At 54.7% G+C, this 25,254-nt stretch overlaps 1 protein-coding gene across 3 annotated transcripts in view; it reads right to left on the reverse strand.

Annotated features, from left to right (window-relative positions):
• The window catches only part of GABBR1 (gamma-aminobutyric acid type B receptor subunit 1), a 43,111-nt gene extending 22,496 nt beyond the window's left edge, over positions 1 to 20,615 (reverse strand). The window contains exons 1-7 of one of the 3 annotated variants that reach the window (XM_090029975.1): positions 20,513 to 20,615; positions 15,148 to 15,252; positions 4,737 to 4,911; positions 3,842 to 3,917; positions 2,810 to 3,013; positions 2,299 to 2,487; positions 2,033 to 2,047 (exon numbers count right to left, since the gene is read on the reverse strand). In XM_090029975.1, the coding sequence (XP_089886101.1) occupies positions 2,033 to 2,047; positions 2,299 to 2,487; positions 2,810 to 3,013; positions 3,842 to 3,917 (484 nt within the window). In that variant the 5' untranslated portion in view covers positions 4,737 to 4,911; positions 15,148 to 15,252; positions 20,513 to 20,615. The remainder of the gene's footprint in view (positions 1 to 2,032; positions 2,048 to 2,298; positions 2,488 to 2,809; positions 3,014 to 3,841; positions 3,918 to 4,736; positions 4,912 to 15,147; positions 15,253 to 20,512) is intronic. The other 2 variants (XM_090029974.1, XM_090029976.1) reach the window with 2 other exon arrangements.
• Positions 20,616 to 25,254: the final 4,639 nt, after the last annotated feature.

Genomic DNA, 25,254 nt, shown 5'->3' on the forward strand with positions numbered 1-25,254 from the left:
GCATTTACCTGCAGCGGTGCCCTGCCTGGTGGGACAGAGGGGGGGCAGGCAACCCAGGCAGTAGGGACAGCATAGGGACCCCTCCCCACCCCCATCTGCTGGGACTAGTGCACTTCAGGGGCAGGCCCACGCCCGCCCCCACACATGGACACGCTTCCTGAGCCAGCATGGGAACACAGGAGTCCTGGCTCCGGACATGTGCAGCTGTGCCAAGCTTGCACGCAGGTGGACAGCAGTAGGGGCCAGGGCTCATAGCAGGTGATGCCCAGCCTTGGGGGAGGGCAGAGCCGCCCAGTGGAGGGGCAGGAGGGAGGGGAGGCCATTCTCACCGGCGGGGCACCATAGTCCAGATACCTGTGTTTTGGGTAGCTGACGGGAGTGCACAGGGCATAGCTACAGGTCCAGGGCAGGGGCCAGTGGAAGCAGTGGGGGGCTAGGGCTGGGGCATCGGGGGAGTGTAAGCCAAACCCTGTTGCTCCTCCTTATGGTAACTTCCAGATGGACAAACGGTTGAGAGGAGCAGGGGACAGATAGAGGGAGGATGGGTGGATAAACAGAGGAAAGGACTGCTGCTGGAGGAATGGGCGGAGAGAGAGGGAGGGACGGATGTACGGATGGATGAAGAGGTGTTTGTATGGAAAGATGGATGAATGAGAGATGGCTATGTGTAGGGAAGGATAAATGACTGCAAGGAAGGACAGGAAAATGGATGGAAGCAGTTGGATGAATGGGTGAACAGGCTGAGGCCCAGACAGGAAGCTTGGATGAGAGGTGGCTGGAAGGATAGATTGATGAAAGGGGAAATATGGAGACAGACAGAGTGATAGAGAGACACAGGTGAATGGTACACGGATGGATGGAGGAAGAGCTAGGAATTGGAGGGATGGAAGTATGGCTAAATGGATGAATAGAGAAAAGATGACAGCGGGAGGCATGCATAAAGGAAAGAAGGAGGCATGAATAGCTGGGAAAATGGATGAAGTGAGAGAGAGAAAGGAAATGGAGGCATGGAGGGAAGGACTCGCTGAATAGCAGCAGAGATGGGGGGAGGGTCTGGCACAGACACACGGTGACCCAGATCAGGCCCCGCTCTGCCAGCAACTGCGCAGATGAGAGCGAAACACTCCCTACCCCAAGGAGCCCAGGGGAGCTAGACTGGGAAGAGCTTCTCCCCCAGTTTGCACATGGGAAAACTGAGGCACAGAAACCTGTGGCAGGGCAGCGTATTCAATCTGGGGGACCTGAGCCCCAGCACCATGCCTCATGCCCAGGACTGTGCTCCTCTCTTTGGGTTGTCATCAGGCCTGGCTCAGGACTCCCAAGGGGGCCCCACATGCAAAGCCAGGCACTGGAGGTGGGGAGGGAAAGAAGAGCCAGGCTGATCTTCCCCTGCAACGTGGTCCTGGGGGTGGTATCCTGTACATGTGTCCTACCCACCCCCCCCACCCCAGAGGCTGCATGCACAGGGAAGGGACGGCATGGGGTTGCAGAGAGGGGGACACCATGCAGATTGCAGCCCCACCATGCTGTGCTGGGGAGCCCGGGAGCCAGGCTCCAATCACCCGCAAAGAGCCTCCTCTGTGGGGGGAGCCAGGGAACAGCCCCCACAGCCACCGAGGACCTGAACCAGGGAGGGGGGACGTGCCTTTGGGGCCAAGGGTTTCTGGTTAGTGCCCATACGTCACGGGAGCCTGGGAGTTCGCAGGCCTGTCAAGCCATGGGGGGCTGGCCCCCAGCCATCCTAGAGGTGCGGGTGGCACTCCTGGCCGTGTGTCCTGACAGCTGTCAGTCCAGCAGGGATTCGGGACCCAAGCGGTTTGGTACACCCACCCGCCCCTGCGGCATTGCCCCCTGCGGGTCAGAACCAGAACCCATGACCCCGGGACCTGCACTGCCCAGCACAGCCACAGGGTGACCCTTGGGCCCAGCCAGAGCCAGATGCTGCTGAGAACAGACACAGCTCAGCTCAGACACCAGGGGAAGGGAAAGGGAAGGGGGAAGGGTAAAAGGGGCCCCAATGACAGACACTCACCGGTGGAGCGCCGCACTGCAGGGGAGAGAAGAAGAGAGAAAGCCATGTTACACCCATGGGCAGGGGACACAGGACATCCCACAAGGACCCTTCCTCCATGGCCAGCCCCCATCTCCTAACCAATGACATCCCCAATCTCCTTCCCACTCCCCAGAGATGCTCCCCAAGCCCTTCAGTGACCTAACCCCACCTCCCTCATCCTTCAGACACCCCTTAGGCCTATCTTCCCCCCCAGGAGAGCTCCCCAACCCTCCCCCAAGACTCACACTCGCAGATAGGCTTGGGGGAGGTCCAGCGCCCTGCCTTGGTGCAGTTGCTGCGGGAGCTGCCCACCAGGCGGAAGCCAGAGTTGCAGTGATACTCCACCCAGGTGCCCTCCACTGGCACCCGCTCCATGGCCTGGGGCACCGCCCGCCCATTCTCCAGGCTCAGGTGAATCTTGGGGCACATCCTCACTGTGGGGGGAGAGGGCAGAGGGGATCATTAGCACTGGTCCTGGGTCCTGAATCCCAAGATCTCCCTGCCTGGGGCAAGATCTGAGCCAACACCCACTAGAGGGGAAACAGCTCCAAACCAGCCAGTCCTGCTGCCCCAGGCTACATCAGACCTAGTGTCCTACTAGAGGGGGAAGACCTCCAGCCCTATCCCCTCCTGCTAGAGCCAGGATCCTTGTCGCCCCATGCTTGGGTTAGATTTGAGCTGGCACCTCCTAGAGGGGAAGAGACCATGTCTTTTGCACCCAAGTCTGTTCCAGTGCCCAGAGGGTGGGTGACTCACGGCAGCGGCTGGGGTGGCTCATGTCGGTCCAGGTCCCATTGCGGAGGCACTGGCGCACCTTGGGGCCCACGATCTCGCGGTCAGGCCGGCACACGTACTCAATCTCATAGTTGAAGGGCAGAAAGCGCACAGTCTGCACCTGGTCAGGGGTGAGACCCCGGTACCGGATCCCCCCATCCCGCGGTGGGTGGATGATCTCACAGCCTGGGGGCAAAAACAGGCACACTCAGGAGGGGGGCAGCCCTTGGGCTGGGGCCAGGGGGCAGATGGTGGGAGTACGGGGGGAGGCTGATTGTGCTCAAGGCCAGCAGGTGAGCCAGTGGCTGTACAGGGGTGTGTATGTACATCTGCCTGCATCCCCTTTCTGCTCATGTTGTGTTCCTCATGCTCATGTACCTACCTTTGTTTTGTGTAACAGAGAGAAAGTGTGTGTGTGTGTGTGTGTGTGTGTGTGTGTGTGTGTAGCAAGTCCCAGAAAGATCCTTTGTATGTATGTTGTATCCCCTAGGCTTCTCCTTGGGTTGTATTCCTCATGGCTGTGTGTTGTATTTCCCAAAACTGTGTGTGTGCTCTATTCCCCATGTTCATGTCAATGTGTTATATTCTCCAAGGTTGTTGTGCATTTTATTCTCCATGGTTGTGTGTGTGGCTTATTCCCCATGTTAGTGTTGTATTTTCCACCTTCTGTCTGCAGTTCTTTTTGGGGACAAAACCTGTGCATGTGTGTGCACTTGTGTGAGGGAAAGCTGGATAGCCTGAATGAGAGAATCTCTCCTCTGTGTGTGCTGAACTCCTTTTGTGTGCATGCGTACATGCAGAGAGTATCCATGAGTGCCTGCATGTGCATGGGTATGGGGGGGCGGAGGTGTTGTACATGCATGTGTGTATCCAGGGGTGTTCATAGTTGTGGGCTCCTATGGGATTGTCCAAGCCCACCCCCCAGGGGTGAGCCAGGACACGGGGGGGCAGGATAAGCAGCTCTCCCCCATGGCTGCGGAGTGCTACAGCGGGGAGCTGAAGGGTTCCTCGTACCTTCGGTGCTGTTGAGCCGCAGTGCCCCAGCCCCGGGTTCTGCACCTAGTGCCAAACTCAGCAGAAGCAGCAGCATCTGGAGGGGCAAGAAAATGAGGCAGTGAGAAGGGGCCTACCGGAGGGAGGGGGTTTGGCTGCCAGCTCCTCATAGCACCCCAGGCACTCTCTGACACAAGGCTACCCCAGGACAAGTGGCCCAAATTTCCCTCCTCCTGCTCCTCCCAGAGCCCTTGGCCTCCCACCCACAAGCCCCCTTTCCAGAGCCAGGACAGACCCCCCAGCACGCCCCCAGCAGCCCGAGCTCTGTAACCTGTGCACCAGTCAGCACTGAATGTACACAAGCTTTTAATAATAAATCGTCATCCTTCTCCCTGTGGGACTTGGCATTTTGTCCCCATGGCCTGTCTGCAGGCTGGGGCCCTTTTTGCCCAACTCCCCTCAGGTTGATCAGCAGGAGTTTAGCTTGGCTCCAAAGAGCTCATAAATGATTAAGAGCGCTCTAAATCAGAGGCAGGAAGGGATTTGTTTTCATCCCTTCAGCACCCCTGTCTGCTAAGAATAATCAATAGTTCACAGTATTGCAAATCAGCAGCCTTCACTCTTTTGATGGGTTTATTTCTGCAGTCGTATGGTGCCCCCTGCCTGCCAGCGACTGCACTGGCAGTCCCCTTTGTGGGAAAAGTCCATTTTGACTTTTTTTTTGTTTTTTTGCTCCCTGCCGACTTGAAAAACATATCTTTCTGCTGAGTGACACTGGCAAAAAATATATATTCTCTGGGGCCAGGCAGAAAGTCCCGCTGCAGGTCAATGGCAGCTTTGTGCTCCTACTTCCACCTGTCACAGAACAGTTCATAATGCAGTGTAAAGAGGAACAAGGCTGTGAGCGGAAAGTTACCTTGACATGAAAAATTGATTTGGAACCTGATCCAAACACTTCTTCTCCAGGGTTTTTCTTTTAACCCCTAATAAGGTCCCATCCAAACGGGAAACCTCTCCTGGGAAGATGCTTCTTCAGAACAGCATTTCACTCATGTAGTGTTGCAAAGTTTGGACCTGCTCGTGGCTTCATCCTATTAGTCATGGAGAGTACGAGCCAGCAGAGCCCTCTCTTACTGTCGCTGTTAGCAGCAGCGGTACTTTGGGGCACTCTGGCCAGGTTGGCAGGAGGGGGCATTTCCCACCTCACCATCTGACTTATTTTACCCAAGGGTAAACCCCAGCCCCAGCCTGCTGGTCACTAAAGGAACCAAAAGGGCCTTTGGAAGTGGGCATTGCTTGGCCAGGGAAGCCCCTGGCACCCACACATCTCCTCCTCCAGGGCAGCACAGCACAGCAGCCATCCTCCCCGTGTGGTGCCAGAGGACACCCCACACCACTGGGGGCAGAACCGTCGGGCAGCCAGAATGACAGGGGGCATCCACTTGGGGTCTATCCCTGGCTCCAAGAAAAGATGTGGGTCTGGTGGGTTAGAAGTGAGGGGATGAAGCAGGACTTTTCAGTTCTATAGGAGTCTGGGGCTGGAAGGGACCTCCTAGGTTTCTGACCCCAGACCCCTGCTGGGAGTCAGGGAGCTCTACTAACTGCCATAGACACACACACCAGAGAAGCAGGGGCAGGAAAAGATGTGACAACCCCACTCCTACTTGGGACACTTGCAGACCAACAGCATCTAGACACAAGGGCAGCAGGGACAGACTTGTGCACCCAAAGAAGAGCTCATTCTTTGCAGCAGCTGGAGGAAGGCAACTAAGACACACACACAGGTATGCGCAAGCATGTGCATGCACACGCACGTGCACACACAAAATCAGGCCACCACTCGTCTTGCCTAGCAGAAAGAAGGGACACACAGAAAGACATGAGGGCTACCGTATTTATTCGAATCCAAGGTGAGATTTCTTTCCCCAGTTAGCATGCGGGGTGGGGGGCTTGACTTAGATGCAAATATGGTCCGGGGGAAACAGCAGCTCAGCTTTGGCTTTGGCTCCAAGTTCAGGGCTGAAGCCGGAGCTGAGCTGCCACCTGCCATGCCCCGTATTGCAGGGGAGATGGCATGAAGCCAAAGACAGTGCAGGGGAGACCATGGGGGGGAGGGGGAGGGAGACCTGCAGCCTTTTCCCTGGCATCCCCCACCCCTTGCTCCACTCTTCCCAGCTGCTCCACTTCCTTACCTCCACTCTGGTCCCTCCAGCCCCAACCCAGCCCAGCCTGGCACTGTGCCCCCTTCTCCCTGGTTGGACTGGGCTGAGGCCTGGCCAGGGCCATGCTGCTGATAACCTGGAGATAAAGCAGAGCTGTGGGGTGGGCAGAGAATTGGGGGGGGGATGGGAGAGAACTAGGGAGCAGAGGGTGGGGGGCTGCAGGGGAGGGGAACAGGGTAGGGAAGGCATGGAGTAAGGGGTGACCTTAGGCACAGAGGGTACATGGCAGGGACAGGTGAATGGTAGAGGGCAGGCACAGGCACAGTGGGGACAAGGGTCAGGGGAGCAAGGAGTGGGGATCTGGCCCCTTGCCCCTACGTTAGACACCACAGCAGTGGGGGCGGGCAAATTTAAGATGCCCTTCCACTAATTAGATTCAATACATGGCAAAAGTATCATGCACTTCAGATGGAAATAGCAGGCGCGCGCGCACACACACACACACACACACACACACACACACACACACACACACACACACACACACACACACACACACACACAGAGTCTGCATCTTGCCCAGCATGGGGAAAATGGGACATACACTGGGACACATTCAGAGACAGAGAAGTGGTTAGGTGTCCTGCCCTCCCTTCTGCACAACATTCAGAGATAAAGAGAAAAGTGCTCAGCTGTCCAGCTGGGGGAGGCAGCAAGGAAACATCCACACACCTGTAGAGAGAGACACACGCATGCGCAAATACACACGCACAATCCTTTGTTATTTGAATGGTAACATGGTTTTATTATCTTATAGATTTCATAGACATTTGGGCTGGGAGGGACCTCGGAAGATCATCGAGTCCAGCCCCCCGCCCCAGGGGCAGGTAGTCAGCAGGGGTCATAGGATCCCAGCAAGATAAACATCCAAATTTATCTTGAAGATGTTCAAAGTAGGTGCTTGAACCACCTCCAATGGCAGGCTATTCCAGACCTTGGGGGCTTGGACAGAGCCTGACACACCATGACTATATGTTGCCAGAATCTAAAACTAAGGGGTGGTCCTAGTAGGTGCTTTATACTAACCCCAGACTTCCAATGGAAAACTAACATCTCTTCCTTCTAACAATGTTGTTAGAGATTAAATGTTCAGATTCAACTGAACCATTTCTAGACTGTAAAAGTACTATACTCATCAGCAGGGTCCTCAAACATGTTATGCTATTGGCTCAACATAGGCTTGAACCACAGGCAGTAAAGCTATGTTTGCATGGTGAGCATGTGGAGCACTGCCACTCCACACATTTTCTCTATTTTCTCTTCCTTTTACCTCGTGTTCTGTTCATCTGGTGAATAATGCCCTGACTTTTTAAAATAGATTTTACTTTTACAGGTAACTTGTGAACACACTGGAAGGATGGGTCAAACATATTTATATGTTTGCATGGGCAGATCTAGGATTTTGAAAATGAGGGTGCTGCTGGTGTGGCACATCACCACACAGAACACAAGACATTTTTCTCCAGTTAAAGACAAACAAAATGCTTTATTAAAATTCTAAGAGGTAGCATTATATTATCCAGGTTAAGCGCAAAGCAAAAATGTAGGCAAAAAATATGCATAAGATAATGTGTCTTAGTCCTGTATTCATTAAAATTATATGTATAAAATAAAATCTAGCCTTCTTGAGACTCTTGAAAGTGCCTCCAATATTTTGCTGTCAATCTTGTAACTGTTGGTTCTGTAAAACAGCCTGCTTCCCTTTAAGTCAGTGGTTCTCAAACTTTTTAGACTCGAAGTACAGCTCATTAGATTCAGGGCACCCCTTGTTAGGCTCAGGGCACCCCCTGAAAAATCTCAGCTCTCAGTTTTCACTTGTTTTTTGACCACAGAAAAGACATTGAGCTGAGAAGTCAGACAGACCACAGCCTGTTGGGACACTTTAACACTCTGAATTCCTGTTTCAATTCTCTGGGTTGATCTTGTGAATCGTGTTAGCACACCAGCATTGCATAGCACTCCAACAGCATCCTTGAAAGGCTCTCAAGACACCTCAGGGTGCCACAGATTCTGGTTGAAAAATCACTAATTTAAGCTTTGCTGTATGTAATACCTGCACTGGTAATTTTGGGAAGGTTTTATATTGTTCATGCTGTGTGGCTATGTAGAGTTCCTGGCACTATGCTATGTTCTCACTTCTCTGAACAGTTTCAGCTATCCCAGAGGCTCTTCAGCAGGTGCTTTCCAAAGGGGTTTGGAAAACAGAGGATGCACTGTACTTTCCAGCAAAGAACAGCAAGGGAGCACACACACAGGGCAGGGCTCATCTTGTCCAGAGTGGGAAGCAGGATAGATGCATATGCATAGAGCAACTCTAATCACTCCAGCAGGGACTGAAGGGACAATACCATCCAACAGGGACAGGGACACACACACACACACACACACACACAGTGTTGTCTGTCTTGTCCACACACAGGGCACACCTAAGCTTATCCAACAAAGGGCAGTAAAAGTGTGTGTGTACTCATGCACACGAAAGTCCTCAATTTGTCTAGAAGACGGCATCACGAATGCACACAGACATTTCATACCTTCCAGCCACAGAAGGCAGGAACATGTATACATATACATACACACAGTACTGCCCATTTTCACCAGTATGGGGCAGAAGTAAAACATACACGCACAGACACATGAAGTGCTCACCTTGTCCAGCAGAGAGCATCACAGAACCTGACGCATGCACCCCCCCCACAACAGTAATCATCCAGCAGGGGCCAGTACAAACCCATAGACATATGTAAGGACCATGTCACATGTTACACTTAGCTCCCGTTAACTGCACTTAAAATGTGTTTACAGGTTCAAGCAGTAAAACACACACTAAGTGCAATCATATCAGAAGAATTAGGACTTTCCGTGGAAGGGGTATCTCCCAATCATATTAAGTAACACATGCTCAGCTGTTTTCAAAGCACTCCATGGTTCTTACAGGAGCACAGCTTGATGACTGTCAGTCCTAGCCCCAGCACCCCACTGAAGCCTTGGGGCTGGCCCCAGCATTGCTCTCCCAACAGTGGCAGAGACCCAGCTCACTGCAAATCCAGCAGCAGAAGTAGCATCCTCTCCCAGCCTCCGTGCTCCGTATCTCCTTCCACCTGCTGCCAGCAGCAGAGACCCAGCTCACCCCAATGTGCCAGGGGCAGGTATTTCTGGGCTGGGCTGGGAGGTCACATGTAGATATGCAAGTTCTGGTACCCAGTGCCAGGGTCAGCATCCAGGGGGAGGGGGACAGAGCTAGCTCCAGCCCTGTCCAGAGCAGGCTGAGATCGTAGTAAGCATTACTGCATAATTGTTCGGAACATGTTCTAACTTCTAACATGTCATGCTAATGCTTACTACGATCTCAGGTAAGTGCTACGTGCTAAGTGTCCTGTGTGACAAGGCCCACAGATCCACAACACACAACTTGAAAGAAGTTCTCATCTCAACCAGGAGAGGGCAGAAACACACACACACACACACACACACACGTGCAGACACATGCAAACCAAAGCTCATACCTTCTAGCAGGAGAGAGACACATGTACACCCCCCCCCCCCGCACACAGCACTGCCAGTTTCATCTAACATGGGCGGAAAGGACACACACACTCAAGCACGCGCACAGAAAGTACTATGGAGCATAGGAGTTTCGGTTATGCTAAGCCGTAATTAAGCTGAGGTTCCCAAGAGAAGCTTGGGAAGAACAGACCTCACTGACCTCCAGATGACTTAAGAAGAAATGTAAAAAGCAAAAATTCATTAATGAGCAGAGAAGCTGGTACAAGAAGGGAGTAGCAGGAGCAAGCCAAAGTAATGAAGGCAAATGCTGAGATAAGAGAGGAGCTGAACATGCCAGGTGTGCGAATTTGGCAAAAAGAAAAGTAGAATAGATATTTGAGCAGGAAGACAGATAAGCATTGGCATGAAAACGTGGGTGTTTGGGGTAAAAACAAAAGTGCCACATTAGGTGTTTCTTGTAGAGGCCCCAGGGAGTGGAACTGATGCACGTGCTGCTACTTTGTCCCAGAAGTTTTACAGAGCTACTGGCTGCTAAACAGATTGGCCATTCTACCATCTGAGTGACAGCAAACCTCTCTGCACTTTTGCCACTGAACATGAATCTGAACCATTCTTTCTCCACCATGCCTGGACTCCAGATGGCCACCCAATAGCAGTGGCCTTCCAGAGTGCCCGACTCCAAAAACCAGCCTAAATGCTGAAAGCAAAAGTGAGCAAGAAGCCACCCAAACACCACCACACACCTCAGAACAACACTGAGTACTGCCAACCTCTTCCAGAAGGGAGTAGTGTGCACATACACACATGCACACAAACATGTGTACATACACAATATTTTTATCTGATCCAAAATCAGGTAGCACAGGTAGAGATATATCAATACACACATGTGCACACGCACACATGCATACATACAGACACACACCTGCTCATCACATCCAACAAAGCACAGCACAAACACGCAAATGCACATGCATGCATGTGCACATACAGAGCAAGGCTAACACCCTCCTGCAAGGACTACCAAGGAAACACACAGACATCACACAGCTGGAGAGAAGTGCTCAGTTCATGCAAGAGAGGACATGAAGCGCGCGCGCACACACACACTAGTTTCTCAGTAGAGAACAGCAGAAACAAAAACACATTCTGATAAACTCATCCCCTCAACAGCCAAACAAACCTTCACACACAAACACCCAAGAGCCATACAAGGAAAGGTGGAGAGCAGTGAGTTTAAGGGGGAACACAAGAGCAGTTTCCAAATACTTGGAAGGCTGCTATAAAAAAAAGAAGAACAACTGTTTATGATGTGATTGGAATAAAAGAGACTTACTTGGAGGGATAGTTCACATGACTGGAGCACTGCCCTGGATGGGTGTACACTGTTGAGGAAGGGCAGGCAGGGGAGAAGAAGAGGAGTTGATCTTTATGTAGAAGAGCTGGATGATTGCTCAGAGCTCCAGTATGAAACTGGAAACAGGCCTGTTGAAAGTCTGTGGGTTAGAGTCAGAGGGGAGCCTAACAAGGCGGATGTCGTGGTGGGTGTGTGCTATGGACCACCAGACCAGGAGGATGAAGTGGATGAGGCTTTCTTCAAACAGCTAGTGGAAGTTTCCCATGTTCTGGTTCTCATGGGGGCTCCAATCACCCTGACATCTGCTGGGAGGGCAACACAGCAGTGTACAGGCGATCCAGGAAGTTGAAGGAAGAACCAAACCCAGCAGCCTAGAAAAGTTGACTTTTGTCTTGTAGCATGCATTTCATTTCTCTTTAATTTCATGTTTTAAAAAATAAATGTTGTAACTGTTTGAGCTGACTCTGGGTTCTGGGACACAAGCCAAGGAGAAGAAGTGTTCAGTTATTTAGCCTGGAGAAGAGAAGACTGGGTGAGGCGTGGTATTTGAAAAGTCTTCAAATACTTGAAGGGTGATTACAGAGAAGATAGAGATGGGCTCGTCTCTGTAGCTGTAAGAGACAGGACTAGAAGCAATGTCCTCAAGCTGCAGCAGAGGAAATTTAGGCTGTAGATTAGGAGGAACTTTCTGAGTACGAGGGTGGCCAAGCAGTGGAAGAGGCTACCTAGGGAAGTGGTGAAATGTCTATCCCTGGAAATTTTCAAAAGCAGGTTAGACAGACACTTGGCTGGGATGGCTTTGTCATGGATGATTCTGCCTTAAGCAGGGGCCTGGATTAGACGATTTTATGAGGTCCCTTCCAGCCCTACTTTCCTATGATCCTATACTACCTCCCACTATTGGTTATAATAATTTATCACAGTGTTTTAATTACTTTTGGTAATCAGCATACCTAACCTATTAAAGCCTCTCTCTTTAGGGTTCTAATAAATTAAGGTTTATAATCCCATTGTCTGATAACATTTGATCCATCAATTGACTGAGTATTTTCTGATCAGTCAAATACCCAATCCGAGTCAGAACAGTATGATAATGGGACAAGCTGCCCAGGTAAATTGTGGACTCTCCCTCACTGGAGGTTTTCAGGAAGAGGCTGGATGGGCGAGTGCCAGGGAGGGTGGAGGAATAACGCATCCTGTACTGGCACAGGGGGTGGGGCTGCGTGAGCCTTGGAGTTCTCCTAACTTGACAGCTCTATGAGTCCATCTCCTCCCACAACAGTCAGGTACAATATGCACACAGTGTCTCCTCTGAGCTCACCCCCAACAATGGCAGGGAGCAAGGAGGACACAAACCTGCTCAAGGATTCATCATTCTGATGGGAGCAGCAGGAAGACACGTGCACACCTATGTGTGCACACAGAGAAAATGCTTGTCTTCTAGGACAGCACTGGTAGGCACCTCCTGAGCCATTAAATCCAGTCTCCTGCATTTCCAGGCTATTGTTTATCCAAGAAATCCCCCAAATCCCCACTTCCAGCCCTCACATGTGGTGGCGTAATTAAGGAGGTGCAACTGGGGCAATCACCCTAAATGCTGAGTTGGGGGGTGGGGAATAAGGGAAAGTCACTGCTGCTCTCGATATGGCAGGTGCCCCAGGCACCTGGCTGCAAAATTACTCTGCTCACACACATCACCGGGTATATGGTACAACACATCACAGGTGAAAACGGGGCAGAGGAGGGCACTGCTAATGCCCTGCCCCTGCCGTAACCAGGAAGGAGCTGGTGATATCCTCTCAGAGGACTTCAGAGAGAAGACCAGCAAGATTTGTATTAGAAAGGAAGGTGAAAAACCCCACAGACCTAACCAGTCTGACCAAGAGGACAAACTCCACATTTGATAATTGGTGTAAGCCTGAGGTGGAGACCAAGAGCCTCTACCCAGAATCCTCTAACCACCCCTGTCCCACCCAACAAATGACAAAAAAACAACCCAAACTGGTACCATTTTGGGAGGGAACATCTACTTCCTTGCCCAAATTGGTAACCAGACAAGGCCCTGAGGTATGGGATCACCACACATGCACTGTGCTGTAAGAGACACATCTCTGCACCCCAGCCTGGAGAGTGCAAACACTTGGGGGTACAGCACACCCACCAAGTGTTGAGCCAGAACCCCATGTCCCATCACACCAACCTCTCTGCAAATCAAATGGATCTGGTTCAATCATAAGGAGATGTGGGTTTCTTGTCCCTTTCCCTTTGCTTGGAAGACTATTCCAAAACTTCGCACAGGGAACAGCAAGGAAATACACACCCAAGCACAGCCAGGCTCCTGGCATCATGGAGGGGGTAAGAAACACACATGCTAAGCATGGCTCACTGGTTAGCAGAAGGTAGCAAGGGACTGTGTGCATGTATTCACACACACACAGCAGGGCTCTTAGCTCTTACTAATGTGGCATACTTGCATACGCAGAAGGTGTTCCTTCCAGTAGGTGTACACACATGCACACACACACACACAAAAACAAAGTTCATCTTCTCCAGCAAAGAGTAGATGAGATATATATACACAGTCATTCATGTGCACACACATGCAGGCATACACACACACGACAAATACACAGCAGGTCTCATCCCCTGCTGCAGGGATTTATATGGATACACACAAACATACATGAAAGGGCTTATAACTCCAGAAGAGAGTGGCACGGACACACATGCAGACACACACAAACACACTGCTAGTCTTGTTCAGAGTGAATCAGACAGGACACACAAAATGTTATTTGTATTTTCCATGAGGGGCCATAAATGACACATAAAAAGACCCGCACAGAGAAACATACACCCACGTTCAGAAAAATGTTGCTTTTGCCCAGAAAATGACAACATGACCACATGTGTGCTAACAGAACCCTTTTTTGCACACCAGAGTGTCACTAACACTCACTCTCTCTTACGGATGCACAGACACACACAGAGTAAGAGATGCTCAATTTGTCCAGCAGGGGGTAGCAAGAAAACATATACACACCCATACAGCCAGTTTCTCTCTCTCCCTCTCTCTCTCTCTCTCTCCCACAAACACACACACACACACACACACACCGGCCTCTGGTCCTCCAACAGGGGACAGAGGATGAGTGCATACTGAAGCACTCACCTCATCCAGTAGGCAGCAGAAAAGAAACAGATACACACATGTGCATGCGCACACACACAGAGCAGGGGTTAAGCTTTCTAGCTGGGGGAAACACATACATGCAGACACACATACACACACAGATGGGCAGTGTGCCTCATCTGGTACAGAGCAGGGGGGACACAAACACAAACACACCAGGGCTCACACTAGGAATCAGCAAACACTTGCATACACAAACACAGACCAAGGCTCCTGTCATCCAGGAAGGGGCAGCAGAGACATGCACACCCTAAGCAACCACACCACAGAGCCCATTCCCAAAAGAGGATTGTGCAACTTCCATGTGTCTGGGGGGGGGACACAGACCTGGGGGCCACAGACTGCATAGACAGATGCCCCCCAGCTCCCCCACACCACACAGGCTGCTCTTCCCCCCCCTCCACTCACATAGTATGAGCAGTTCAGCCTCCCTTCTCCTAGCTATGCACAGTGCAGGCAGGCCCCCCTACCACCCCTGCAGCACAGACAGCCTGGTTCTCCTTACACAGTGCAAACAGCAGAGAGGGGAGTGGGTGCTGTGTGCATGGCTGGGAGGCAAGGGAGTGTGCTGCCCAGTGCCACTACCCCACTGCATGCACAACTCAAGCAAGCCAGGTTCCTCCCAGCCTCCACCCCACAGTCCGGTTCCTTCCACCCCACTACATGCACAGCATCCGCCCCCCTCTCCCAGCCACATGCCACCGCCCACCTAAAGTGTGGGCAGCCGGGCTCCCTTTGCTGCATGCAGCTTGGGCTCTCCCACCCCCCCAGAACAGGAGCAACTGGCGCTGGGGCAGACCACATGCTGACCTAACAGGGGCTGCCTCTGGCTTGTGGGCCACCCATTGGACAGCCCTGCCTTAGAGCAAAAAGTCACATAAGTCATGTGTGAACACACCCAGTGAAAGGCTCAGCACAAATGCACACACACAGCAGGGCCCTACAGCAGGAAATAACCCATGTGCACACAGATGCCCGTGGAGCACCTCATCGCCCTTGCAGAGACAAGCCCAGCAGCCGCCCAGCAGTGCTGCACTCCTTTCTGTACCTTGCTGTGGGGGGCGGGGGCAGCCCTGTTCCCTCCTCACTGCTCTGGAGGAGCTCCTTTGCTTGCAGGGAGGTTGGAGTCGCTCTCCTCAGCAGTCTGTCTTCCCTGAAAGAAGCAGAGCACAAAATATCCCTGTCAGGCCATCTCTGGCCCCTTCATCCTCCCCTTCCTCCTAGCGGCTGGGGATGAGGTGGAGGTCCCTTTGCTCAGGGATGCAGTGTGAGGGGCTGTCATGGGTCCCTGGGCTCCAGTGCATGAGCCCCAAGTCTCTGAGTTAAGAGGCATGCACTGGAGCAGCCACATGCTCCCCAAAACATGAACTGGCACCAGCTTGGGGCAACATGCTAGGTGCACACCCTCCAGACTTGAGAGTGGGGTGTTGCTCCCTGGATGGGTAAGATAAGACTATAGAGCATGACAAAGGAGAAAGGAAATTCAAAGGTGACCAAAGATAAGGACATGGTAGGATCAGCCGGAGGAGCCCATGGGTGCAGGGCACACTTCTGCAGAAAGGAGAGGTTTCCACAGCAACAGAGAAGAGCTGGAGTCCCAGCAGTTCTGAGCTTCCTTGCAAATGACCCATCTGGCTACGATGGGCTGGACAGGGACCCGACATGGGGCAAATCGTGCCACTGCAGGTCCCCAGCATGGAGCAGGGCTCAGGAAAGGACATTCAGCCAGCATGGCAAATGAGTCACCTCTTTTGCACTGGCCACAGTGGCATGGGTGGTGCTGGGCTACTGTCATCGGTTCAAGCACAAAGCACCTGACCAAGGGTCATTGACTGCCTAGTGGTGGGCCTACACCCCAGAAGCAGCTGCCTCTGAGCAGGGCTGGCACATTGGGCTGGCTGTGAGGGAGTAGCATCTTGGTACTCTCATTTGCCCAGGCAGGACAGCGAGCAGGAGGGGAAGGCTGCCTCTGCACTGCACCTGAAACCGGAGAGCCCCATGAGACAGCTCTGCGGCAGGCAGCCTGGCTCCCCATGGAGGCAGGCGCTTGCCAGACAACACCGCCCATTATTTACACGCCTACAGGGTAGACCACGGCACAGGGAGACATGGGGCTCAGAGATTCTCAGCACAGCCCCCACGGTGTCACCCCTCATTGCAGTGGCGACAGATCCCAGCTCCCTCAAGGTAAACCCAGTGTCACTGTGGGCTGCAAGGGAGATGTGGCTGAGTCTGATCTGACATCCCTGATGGTCAATCTGGAGTCGCACCTAGACTGTGGTGGGGTCGAGTCCAAATTTTAATCTTTTAGACAATAGGATGTGCAAGGGGAAGGACAGGCAGACAGAGTCAGTCTCTGGCTTGCACTGAGAACACCAGACCCACAAGCACTGGCTGAAGCCTGAGGCAAGGACAGCTTTGTGCAACGTCAGCTCACAACTGCCTTTGCCCAACTCAGCAAGGCAAGAGAAGACAGAAGCCAAGTTCGCCGCGGGCAGACACCAGCAGCTGTTCCCCAACTGGACTCGGGGAGTGGGGGTGGGGAAAAGCTGGGGCAAGACACGTGTGCTGTGACCCCTCCACCTCTGCAGCCCCTGGCACCTTCACCAATGGGGGGGCTGCGCTGTGGGCAGGGAGAGCAGCTTTGTCCACTACCCGGGGCATGGGGGAGCAGGCCTCTCTCGCTGAGCGCTCTCTGGGGTATCCCTCTTCAGAGGCTGTGTCAGGATTGGGTCCCCTGTCAGTTGTGGAGGCACTGTCCTGGGACAACTAGGCTAACTCAGAAAACTGGGGGGGGAAAGCTGTGGACTGGGATGGAGCTGAGCTGAACCATCTCCCCTGCCAAGCCGCCAACATGGCCTGATTGCAGCCAGCACCTGCAGAGAGCCTAAACTCCACATTCAGAGGAGGAGCTGCTGCCCTGAGACTGATCGGTGCAGTGACACGGCCTGAGTGTGCACAGCCAGCCCTAGCTGTGCTGAGCAGAGGGAGCTGCCCTGCACATCTTATTTATATGTTGACTCTGAAACCTAGTGAGGACAGTCTGAAGTGTCATCAGTCAATAGCTTTTCTGTTGATCCGAGCACAGGAGGGGCTGTGCCACGAAGACCTGCCCAAACCACTCGGAGCAATGCTCACTCCAGCACTGTGTGCGCACAGGAGATGCCCCTATGTACCCAAAGCATCCAGACCCTAGAGAGGCAGGAAGCATGGGTCTCTGAACCCCTTCCTGTGTGAAGCAGGGGAAATGTCTCTCCGTGCTCTCAGTGAGGTGACAGCATCCCATCCTCTGCCTATCCCCTCCCAGTGCCCCGGGGCAGCTGCATGACCTAAACACCGCTGCAGGACAGCTGTGTCAGAGGGCATCACACACACATTGCAGGGTCTTGCCACTTGGAGGAGGTGGACATGAATACATGTGCACACTTTATAGAATGCATACATGTGCCACATACATGTGCGTGCCACATGTTAAATTCATGTGCACACATGCTGTACACATTGCATATGCAAGTATACAGCACACCACACACACATGCTGTGAACATCACACGGTGTACCAGGGACACACTCTCAACACATGCCAGGCACATAACTTGTGCACATCACAAGCCGCAAGCTTCACACACACAGCATATACCTCCCATATCATCTTCAGTGCTCACACATGTAAATAAACAGCGATTCACATTGTACATCTGTCCCACGCACAATACATCTACCTCAGCTCCCACACACACACCTCTCCCCCTCACAGTCGCAGAGCTACCCCCCCCCGCACACACCCAAACACATACATTGAAGTACTCTCATGCATGCACGCACATGATCCCACCCCCAGCCACCAAAAACACGCTCTCCACTTCCCATCTTACCCACTCACACTCACGGAAGCCTACACACATCCCAGCTACCCAGACAGCTGGCCAGGAGACAGTTTTCCTGCCCACCCTGCACAATTTTGAGAGATTTTGGCAGTTTTCCTGTTTCACACCAGGATGCAGCTGAGACCTGGAGAAGCATTTTGTGAGGAAAGAACGCTCCTCGCCCCAGTACAGCCTGAAGGGACGGGAGATGCAGAATCAGCTGGGAGTGGTGGTGCTCCCCCCACATAGGTGAAGGGTCTAATTCCCAGGCTAGCAGCTATTCTGGTTTCTCTCCCCTGCTCTTTCTCTCTCAGTTTTCGTGGAACTTGGCTAGGAAGTGGGAGACCCACCCACTTTCAAATCCCAGGAGCAAAGACTTAAACCGGGACCTGCCATGTGCCAGGTGAGTAGCCTGGCCACCCTGGAGCGGGGCTGGCCCTATGTCTGAAAAATGCACTGCCCACTGCAGTGGGGATTTGAACTGGTGCCCGCCTCACGCCAGGTGAAAGTGCCAACCACAGGACTCTGCTCACTCACTCTACCAGTCCATCGGAGATCTTCCCACCCAAGCGGGTCCCCTCCCACCAAATTTTTCAGCTCTGACAAGTCGTCATTTTCCAACAAAATCCTGTTTTCTTAAAAAATCCCCACCCAGCTCTAATTATACACATCCACAGCAAGCCATGCGCAGGCGCACACACACACCCAGCCCTCTCACACAGACACACAACGTGCTCATCCCACACACACACACACACACACACACCTTGCCCACCTGCACCCACACAGTGCAACCCTTCTTTACATACCACATGCTACCTATACAAGCGCAACAGGCCTGCACACACACACAGCTACATGCACTGTGTGTGCTGTACAACCACATACTTTTGTACACCTGCCACACTACTGCCACACATGAAGTGTGCTCCTGTGTGCACACACACAATTACATGCACCCTATCCACACACATAACCCTCTGCACACATGCGGAGAGCTAAACGAGTGCATGCACAAAAGCATACACATACAGACCACATTCCTCTAAAGGTGTGCACAACCCCAGCACCACAGTTGTACAGAGAAAATGTACACCCTATGTATGGGAAGGATCTACACATGCACACATGCACTACACCCTTCAGACACCCTGCAACACATCCCCCATACACACACACTGTCCACCCTTCACATAACCTACACATTCCTATATAACACACACATTATATGCACATACTGCACCCACTCTACAGAGCAGACCCACTGCACACCCTACACCTAAGGGCAACGTAAACACACACACACATACACTAAGCATCCTGCACATGCACTGAACACCCTTCACAACCACACTGCATGCACTGCACATACGGCAGGCATACTCCCTACATGCTACACACATGCACAAGCGGCCTGTCCGGCCCCTCAGCAGCAGCCCCTGCACGGACCCCTCTACCCCAGGCCTTGAGGCAGTGCCCCAAAGGGTGGCTGCTGAGCCTCCAGCCGTGCCCCTGCAGCAAGCTGGCCCGTCAGCCCCCCGCCTTGCGCAGCCGAGGCCCAGGGTCTGGGCTGGGCCTGCTGGGACGGGGGCTGGGACAGGAGGGAGCGAAGAAGCTCGGGGAGGGATGCGGGGCTGTGGGTGCTGCTGCTGGGATGCAGCAACGGGAGGGGGGAGGCCTGGGCTGCGTCCCAGATACGCTGGGGCGGAAGCCACTGCAGCTCCTGAATCTTTCATGGGCTCCGTTACCCTGACACGGGCTGAGGCGCGGCTGGGCCTGGGCCCGCATCCTGAGCGGAGGCTGCAGGGCTGGAGTGAGGGGCGCTGGCAGCACCCCAGGGGAGGGTCCCCGAGCTCAGGGGGGCGCTGTGGTCAGGAGCGGGGGGGCCCTGGCAGAGCCGGAGGGGGAGCCCGGGTCAGGGGCGAGGGCTGAGGGGCACCAGCAGAGCTGTGCACAGCGCTGCCCCTCCTCCAAGCAGTCTGCTCTAACGTGCCCCTGAGGGGCAATTAGCCCGGGTACTAATCAGAGCTGACAACAGTCCCAAAGCTGGTTGCCTAGTTACCCGCTCAGACAGCCTCGGGCCTGAGCACAGGACAGAGACTCCTCCCCGCGCGCCTGGGCCCAGCCCGCACGGCCCCTCCCGGGGTCCCTCGCCCCCCGCCCCCCCGGCAGAGCACTGCCCTGGGGAAGCTCGCAGCACCAAGGTCCTCCGCCGGGCACCAGCCCCGCTGTCACACAGCGCCGAGCTGGGGCACTGCTGCCGGGAAGCTCGCAGCGCTGAGAGACCCCCCCCGCTCCCCCACCCAACCCCATCCCCACCGGGGCAGGGCCCGGGGCACGGCTGCGAGGAAGATGGCGGCGCGGGGCAGCGGTGCCAGGGGCAGGGGGAGCCGAGACCCCCTCCTCCCCGCACACCCGGCCGCGCCCGCCCTTGCGGGGGGGGGGGGCGGCGAGCAGCAGCGGCGGCGGGTGAGCGGGTGTCTCCGCCGCGGGCCCCCCGCCCCGCCCCGCCCCGCCCCGCCGCGCGCCCGCAGGCGGGGGTCCTACCTCGCCGCTCCGGGTGCGGGTGCGGGTGCGGCCGGGCCGTCTCCGGCGGAGGCGGCTGCGGAGCCGCGGGGCGGGGCGGGGCGGGGCGGGCGCGGAGCTGGCCGTGGTGCTGGGCCGGGCGGGGGGCGGCTCCGCGTGCGCGCGGGTGTGCACACGGCGGGGGGCGCGTGTGCCTGTGCGCGCGTGTGTGCGTGCAGCCTGCCTGCGCGCGTGCCTGTGTGTGCCCATGTGCCTTTGTGCGCGCGCGTGCATGCCGGGCGCGTGCGTGTCCCCGTGCCCAGGTGCCCTCCGAGGACAGCAGGGCCCTGGGGGTGCGGTGGGGGGGGGGCGCCCATGCACACGCACGCTCGGACACACACGCGCACGCACATCTCCACCCCTGCACACTCCCTTAGGCGCGCACCCATGCAGTGCCCAGCACACCTCCCACCCCCTTGCCCCCACACCCCTGCCCACCTACACCCGCAGCGCTGCCCAGCACTTCGCCCCTCGCCGCAGGCCGGCCGGCGCGCGCAGGATGCCCAGGCAGACACACGGCTGTGCAGGGGCCCAGTCCTACACATGGGCACGAAGCGCTGCCCACGGACACCCCGGCACGTGCCCACGGACACCCCCGGCACGTGCCCACGGACACCCCTGCACAGGCCTCATGACCACGCTGCTGTGTGCAACCCCGCACACGCTTGTGCGCCCAGTCTAATGACGAATGGCACTGCCTGGGCACAGACACCAAGATACCTGCCACCCCTGCAAACACTCACACACACGCACACCAGCCTCTTTACACACGGACTTATGTCTCAAATCCACACAGCTTTCTAGGCCTCTGTGCCTGGGGGGGGGGCTGCCCCAGGGATAACAAACACACAGAGGCTGGGTCAGCCACTTGGGATGGACTTGGATGGACCCACCTCATCGTTAGCTGCCCCCTGCCCCCAGCTTCTCCCCAGTCTCCCAAAACTGGCTGGGGATTCACCGGCGTGGGGGAGAACCTGAGAGCACACACCCACGTGCAGTGTGCACCCATCACTCACACTCCCCTCCCCGCACACACACACACACACGCTCTAACCACACATACCGATGCAGTGTGCACCTACCCGCACACCCTCCAGGTGCACATACACATGCACACCATGGGGACCCCCACACATGCGTGCACCCTCGGCATGTGTGCCCACAAAAACAACCCTCTTTGTGTCCATGTACATGCACATGCACACACAGTGTGCTACCCATGCATGTACTTAGCTCATGGAGATGCTGGCTTCCTGTTCTCTCTCTCTCTCTCTCTCTCTCTCTCTCTCTCTCTCTCTCTCTCTCTCTCTCACACACACACACACACACACACACACACGGACACGGACCCTCTACAGGTACACAAGTAAATATGCATAGGTAGGCACTCACCTACTGTGCACATGAATCCATGTGTGCAGTCACACACTGAACACACACTCATACATGCACACAGCCTTCCCTGTGCGCAGCTCCCCACAAGCAGGACCCACATGCACAAGTATTCATAGTCCCTTCAGCTCACATGCATCTGACACTGTCCCTCTTCCTTGGGGGCTCCCTGCTCTGTCCCAGGAATGGGGGTGCAGGCAGTGGGGCTGGGATATGCCCCTCCTTTCCATGTGTCCATCTGTCTGTGTGCCCATCCCTTCCCCTACGGCAGAGGGATTAGTGGGATCCATAGATTATCTCCTGCTGGCATTGTTCCCTCAGGAAGAGAAACACATGTCACCCAGACCCCTACAGCCCCTTCCCACCCACTACCCAATGTCAGCCCCACAAACCCTCCCAGAGCCAGCCCCACAAGCCTTCCCCTGCCCGGCATCCTCTCCACGTCCCCCTCCCTTCATCCAGACCCCACCTCTTGCCTCTCCCTCCCCACCAGGGAGCTCTATAGTGAAAAGGGAGGGTCCCTGGCCACTCCCCACCCCCCCCCATGACTGCCCATTTGCTTCCCTACAACCCTGGGGAAACCCTCACAAGTTAGACCCTGCCCCTGGCCCTGCCCCACCTATTGATCCTGCCCTCAGGCCCAGGCCCAGTGTCCCTGCCTCAGACCCTGGTTCCTGCCCCTCCCTCCCTCCCTCCTTCCAGTACTGACCCTACATGGCAAGTCCCTCCCACACCCCCACGTACCTCACATGCCGTGGCCCAGACCGTGCTGTACCCAGAAACCCGTTATAGATGTGGTGCACTGTAGACTGCTTCTAATAAAATGCTACAATTTAAAAAAAAAAAAAAAAAGCACGACTCTCAGGCTCTTTTCCTAGACCTACCTCAGATGTCTTGTCTGACCTTGGGATTGTCCCTACTATGCGCTCCGTGCCTCAGTTTCCCCTCTGTATCACAGGGATGGTGACCAGGCCCAGGTAGGGTGTAAACCACACCGTGGTGGCTTGTATGAAGTTCCCCAGAGACTCCTTTCTTCTTTTCTAGTGCCCCCAAGGGAGCCCTGCCCCACAGACATCCACCCTGAAACTCACCCCATAAGATACCTCCCAACCCCAGTCCCACCGTAAGTGCTTCATTTCCCCCTGTGCCTGTCAGCCATGCAAGGGTTAAGACAAACAAACACACACACACACACACACACACACATTAACTCACTACTAGACACCCCCCAACCCCACCCCTCAGTCCATTTGCTCCCTCCCGCCATGCCAGGGCAGGCTGGCATCAGCCCACGCAGTACAGTTAAAAGGCTCTGCGGGCAGACCCACTCCCTGCCGTGCCAGCACTCAGCAGCAAGAGACAGATCGCGCCCCAGGAGCCCTTTGATCCGGGAACAGGCGGCGCCTCTGATCCAGCTCTGGCGCCTGGCTGCGCTCAGTGGGGGGATGTGCTGCCCTCAGACCAGCTGCCCTGTCTGCACAGAGAGAGCAAGGCCGCACAGTGCTGCCGGCCCCTCAGCCCTGACCCACCACCTGGGTCTGCCCCCTGCCCAGCCATGCCTGGCCTCTCAGTCCCTGCTGCCCCAGCCTTGAGGTCCTTTGCACCTCCCCACAGCTCTGCCACTGCCCCTGAATTCTGACCCACAGTGCCTGTAATCCCAGCCCAGGGCCCCAAAAAGGGGGCACAGTGTTGGGGAAAAGCCCTAGCCTTGATGAATTTGCATGTAATCAGGGCTGTCTCCCAAGGTAACAGCACCATATTCATTGGCCTGGCTACAGAAATCCTCCATAATGCATCAGGACATGCCTGTCCCTTGCACATGCTATATGTGTACACATGCACACAGTGCACATGCATGCACATGCACTGGACACTACAGACACTACATGCTTTGCATGTGTATGTGTGCACATTACATATACGCATGTGCATGGCTGTAGACATGCATGTGAACCGCACACAGTCACACTCCCACTGAACACACACAGCACATGCAGACCACAGACACTTACAGACAGTACATATACATGCACAAAACCCCGGTTGCTTATACATAATCAAGCATGTGCTTACAGTAACTGCACACATGCACTCACAGAGTCTCTATCTCCTATCCAAACACATACACACTCACTGTAGCCACCCCCACAGGCCACGGAAGTGAGGGGACACACACACACACACACACACACACACACAGAGAGCACACGCTCCCAATACTGCTGACAGCCCCAGGGAAGACACACTCCCAGCTGCCGCTGCACAGTGGTGGCAGCTGAGCTCATGGGCTGCACCCTGCAGATGCTCCCCCCCTTACACCCTGCCCAGCTGGGACACAAGCTTCCTCGGGATGGGTGAGGGGAGCCCAAGCATAGGGGAAGAATGATTGCCCTCCCATATCAGGGGAGCCCAAGCCCTGACACTTACTGACCACTGCAGCTCAGCCACAGGTCACAAGGCTGCTCCCCCTCCAGACACCCACCAGAGCTAGGCAGAGAGCAGGGGAAGCAAGGCCTGACTTGGAGGAACCTCTAATCCACTTGCAGGGTTGCCTGGACCCATCTCCTCTGCTGAGATGGGCTGTGGGAACCGAAGCAGGGAGGGCAGTGGGAACAAATCAGTGCACAGAAGAGCAGGGAAGGAAACCTGGAAGGAGTATCTCATAGATATGGGGACTCAGTGTATGTTGGGCAGGCTGTGCAGTAACTGTGGGGTCTTGGAGCAGAGGGGCTTTTCTGCATTAAATCTATGCAGAGAGAGTGTGTGTGTGTGTGTGTGTATATGAGTGCATTCAGTAACCGTGAGGTTCTTTGCGTGAGGGGTTCTGTTCATTGATTTGGGGGAACTGTGTATGTGTCAATGCATTACAAGTGTCATCTGCCAGTCTGTGTATGCATGTGTGTTAGGGGGTTGCACTGGGTGTGGGAGACTGCCAGGCCATACCCTGTGGTCTCTCATTTGTCTGCAGGGAAACCCCATTAGTAGTCCCCCATGGAGGCTTAGGACTGGGTGGGCTGGGTTTTAGAGCTGGGAGGAGCCTCCTGAGCTGTATATATGCCCATGGTCAGGGCTTCAGATGCCTCACTCCACCCCACACAAAACGCATCCCCTTCAACATCACACACATCCTGCCTCTCTGCCCACTTTGTCCAGTTGCAAGGCACATGAACCTGCCCATGTTTAGGCACTGAGAGCTGCACTGAGCCCCTGGCACAAGTGTGAGCTTGTCATAAGAGGCAGTGGTGAGACAAGTGGTTGGCACAGGCCCAAGGGGTCAAAGTCTGGTGGCAGCCCCATGTCCTGGTGTGCCCTGCTGAGCTTGGTGGTGGATT

Source organism: Crocodylus siamensis, chromosome 15 (assembly GCF_052110815.1).
Source record: "Crocodylus siamensis isolate JL-2025a chromosome 15, ASM5211081v1, whole genome shotgun sequence".
NCBI lineage: Eukaryota > Metazoa > Chordata > Crocodylia > Crocodylidae > Crocodylus > Crocodylus siamensis.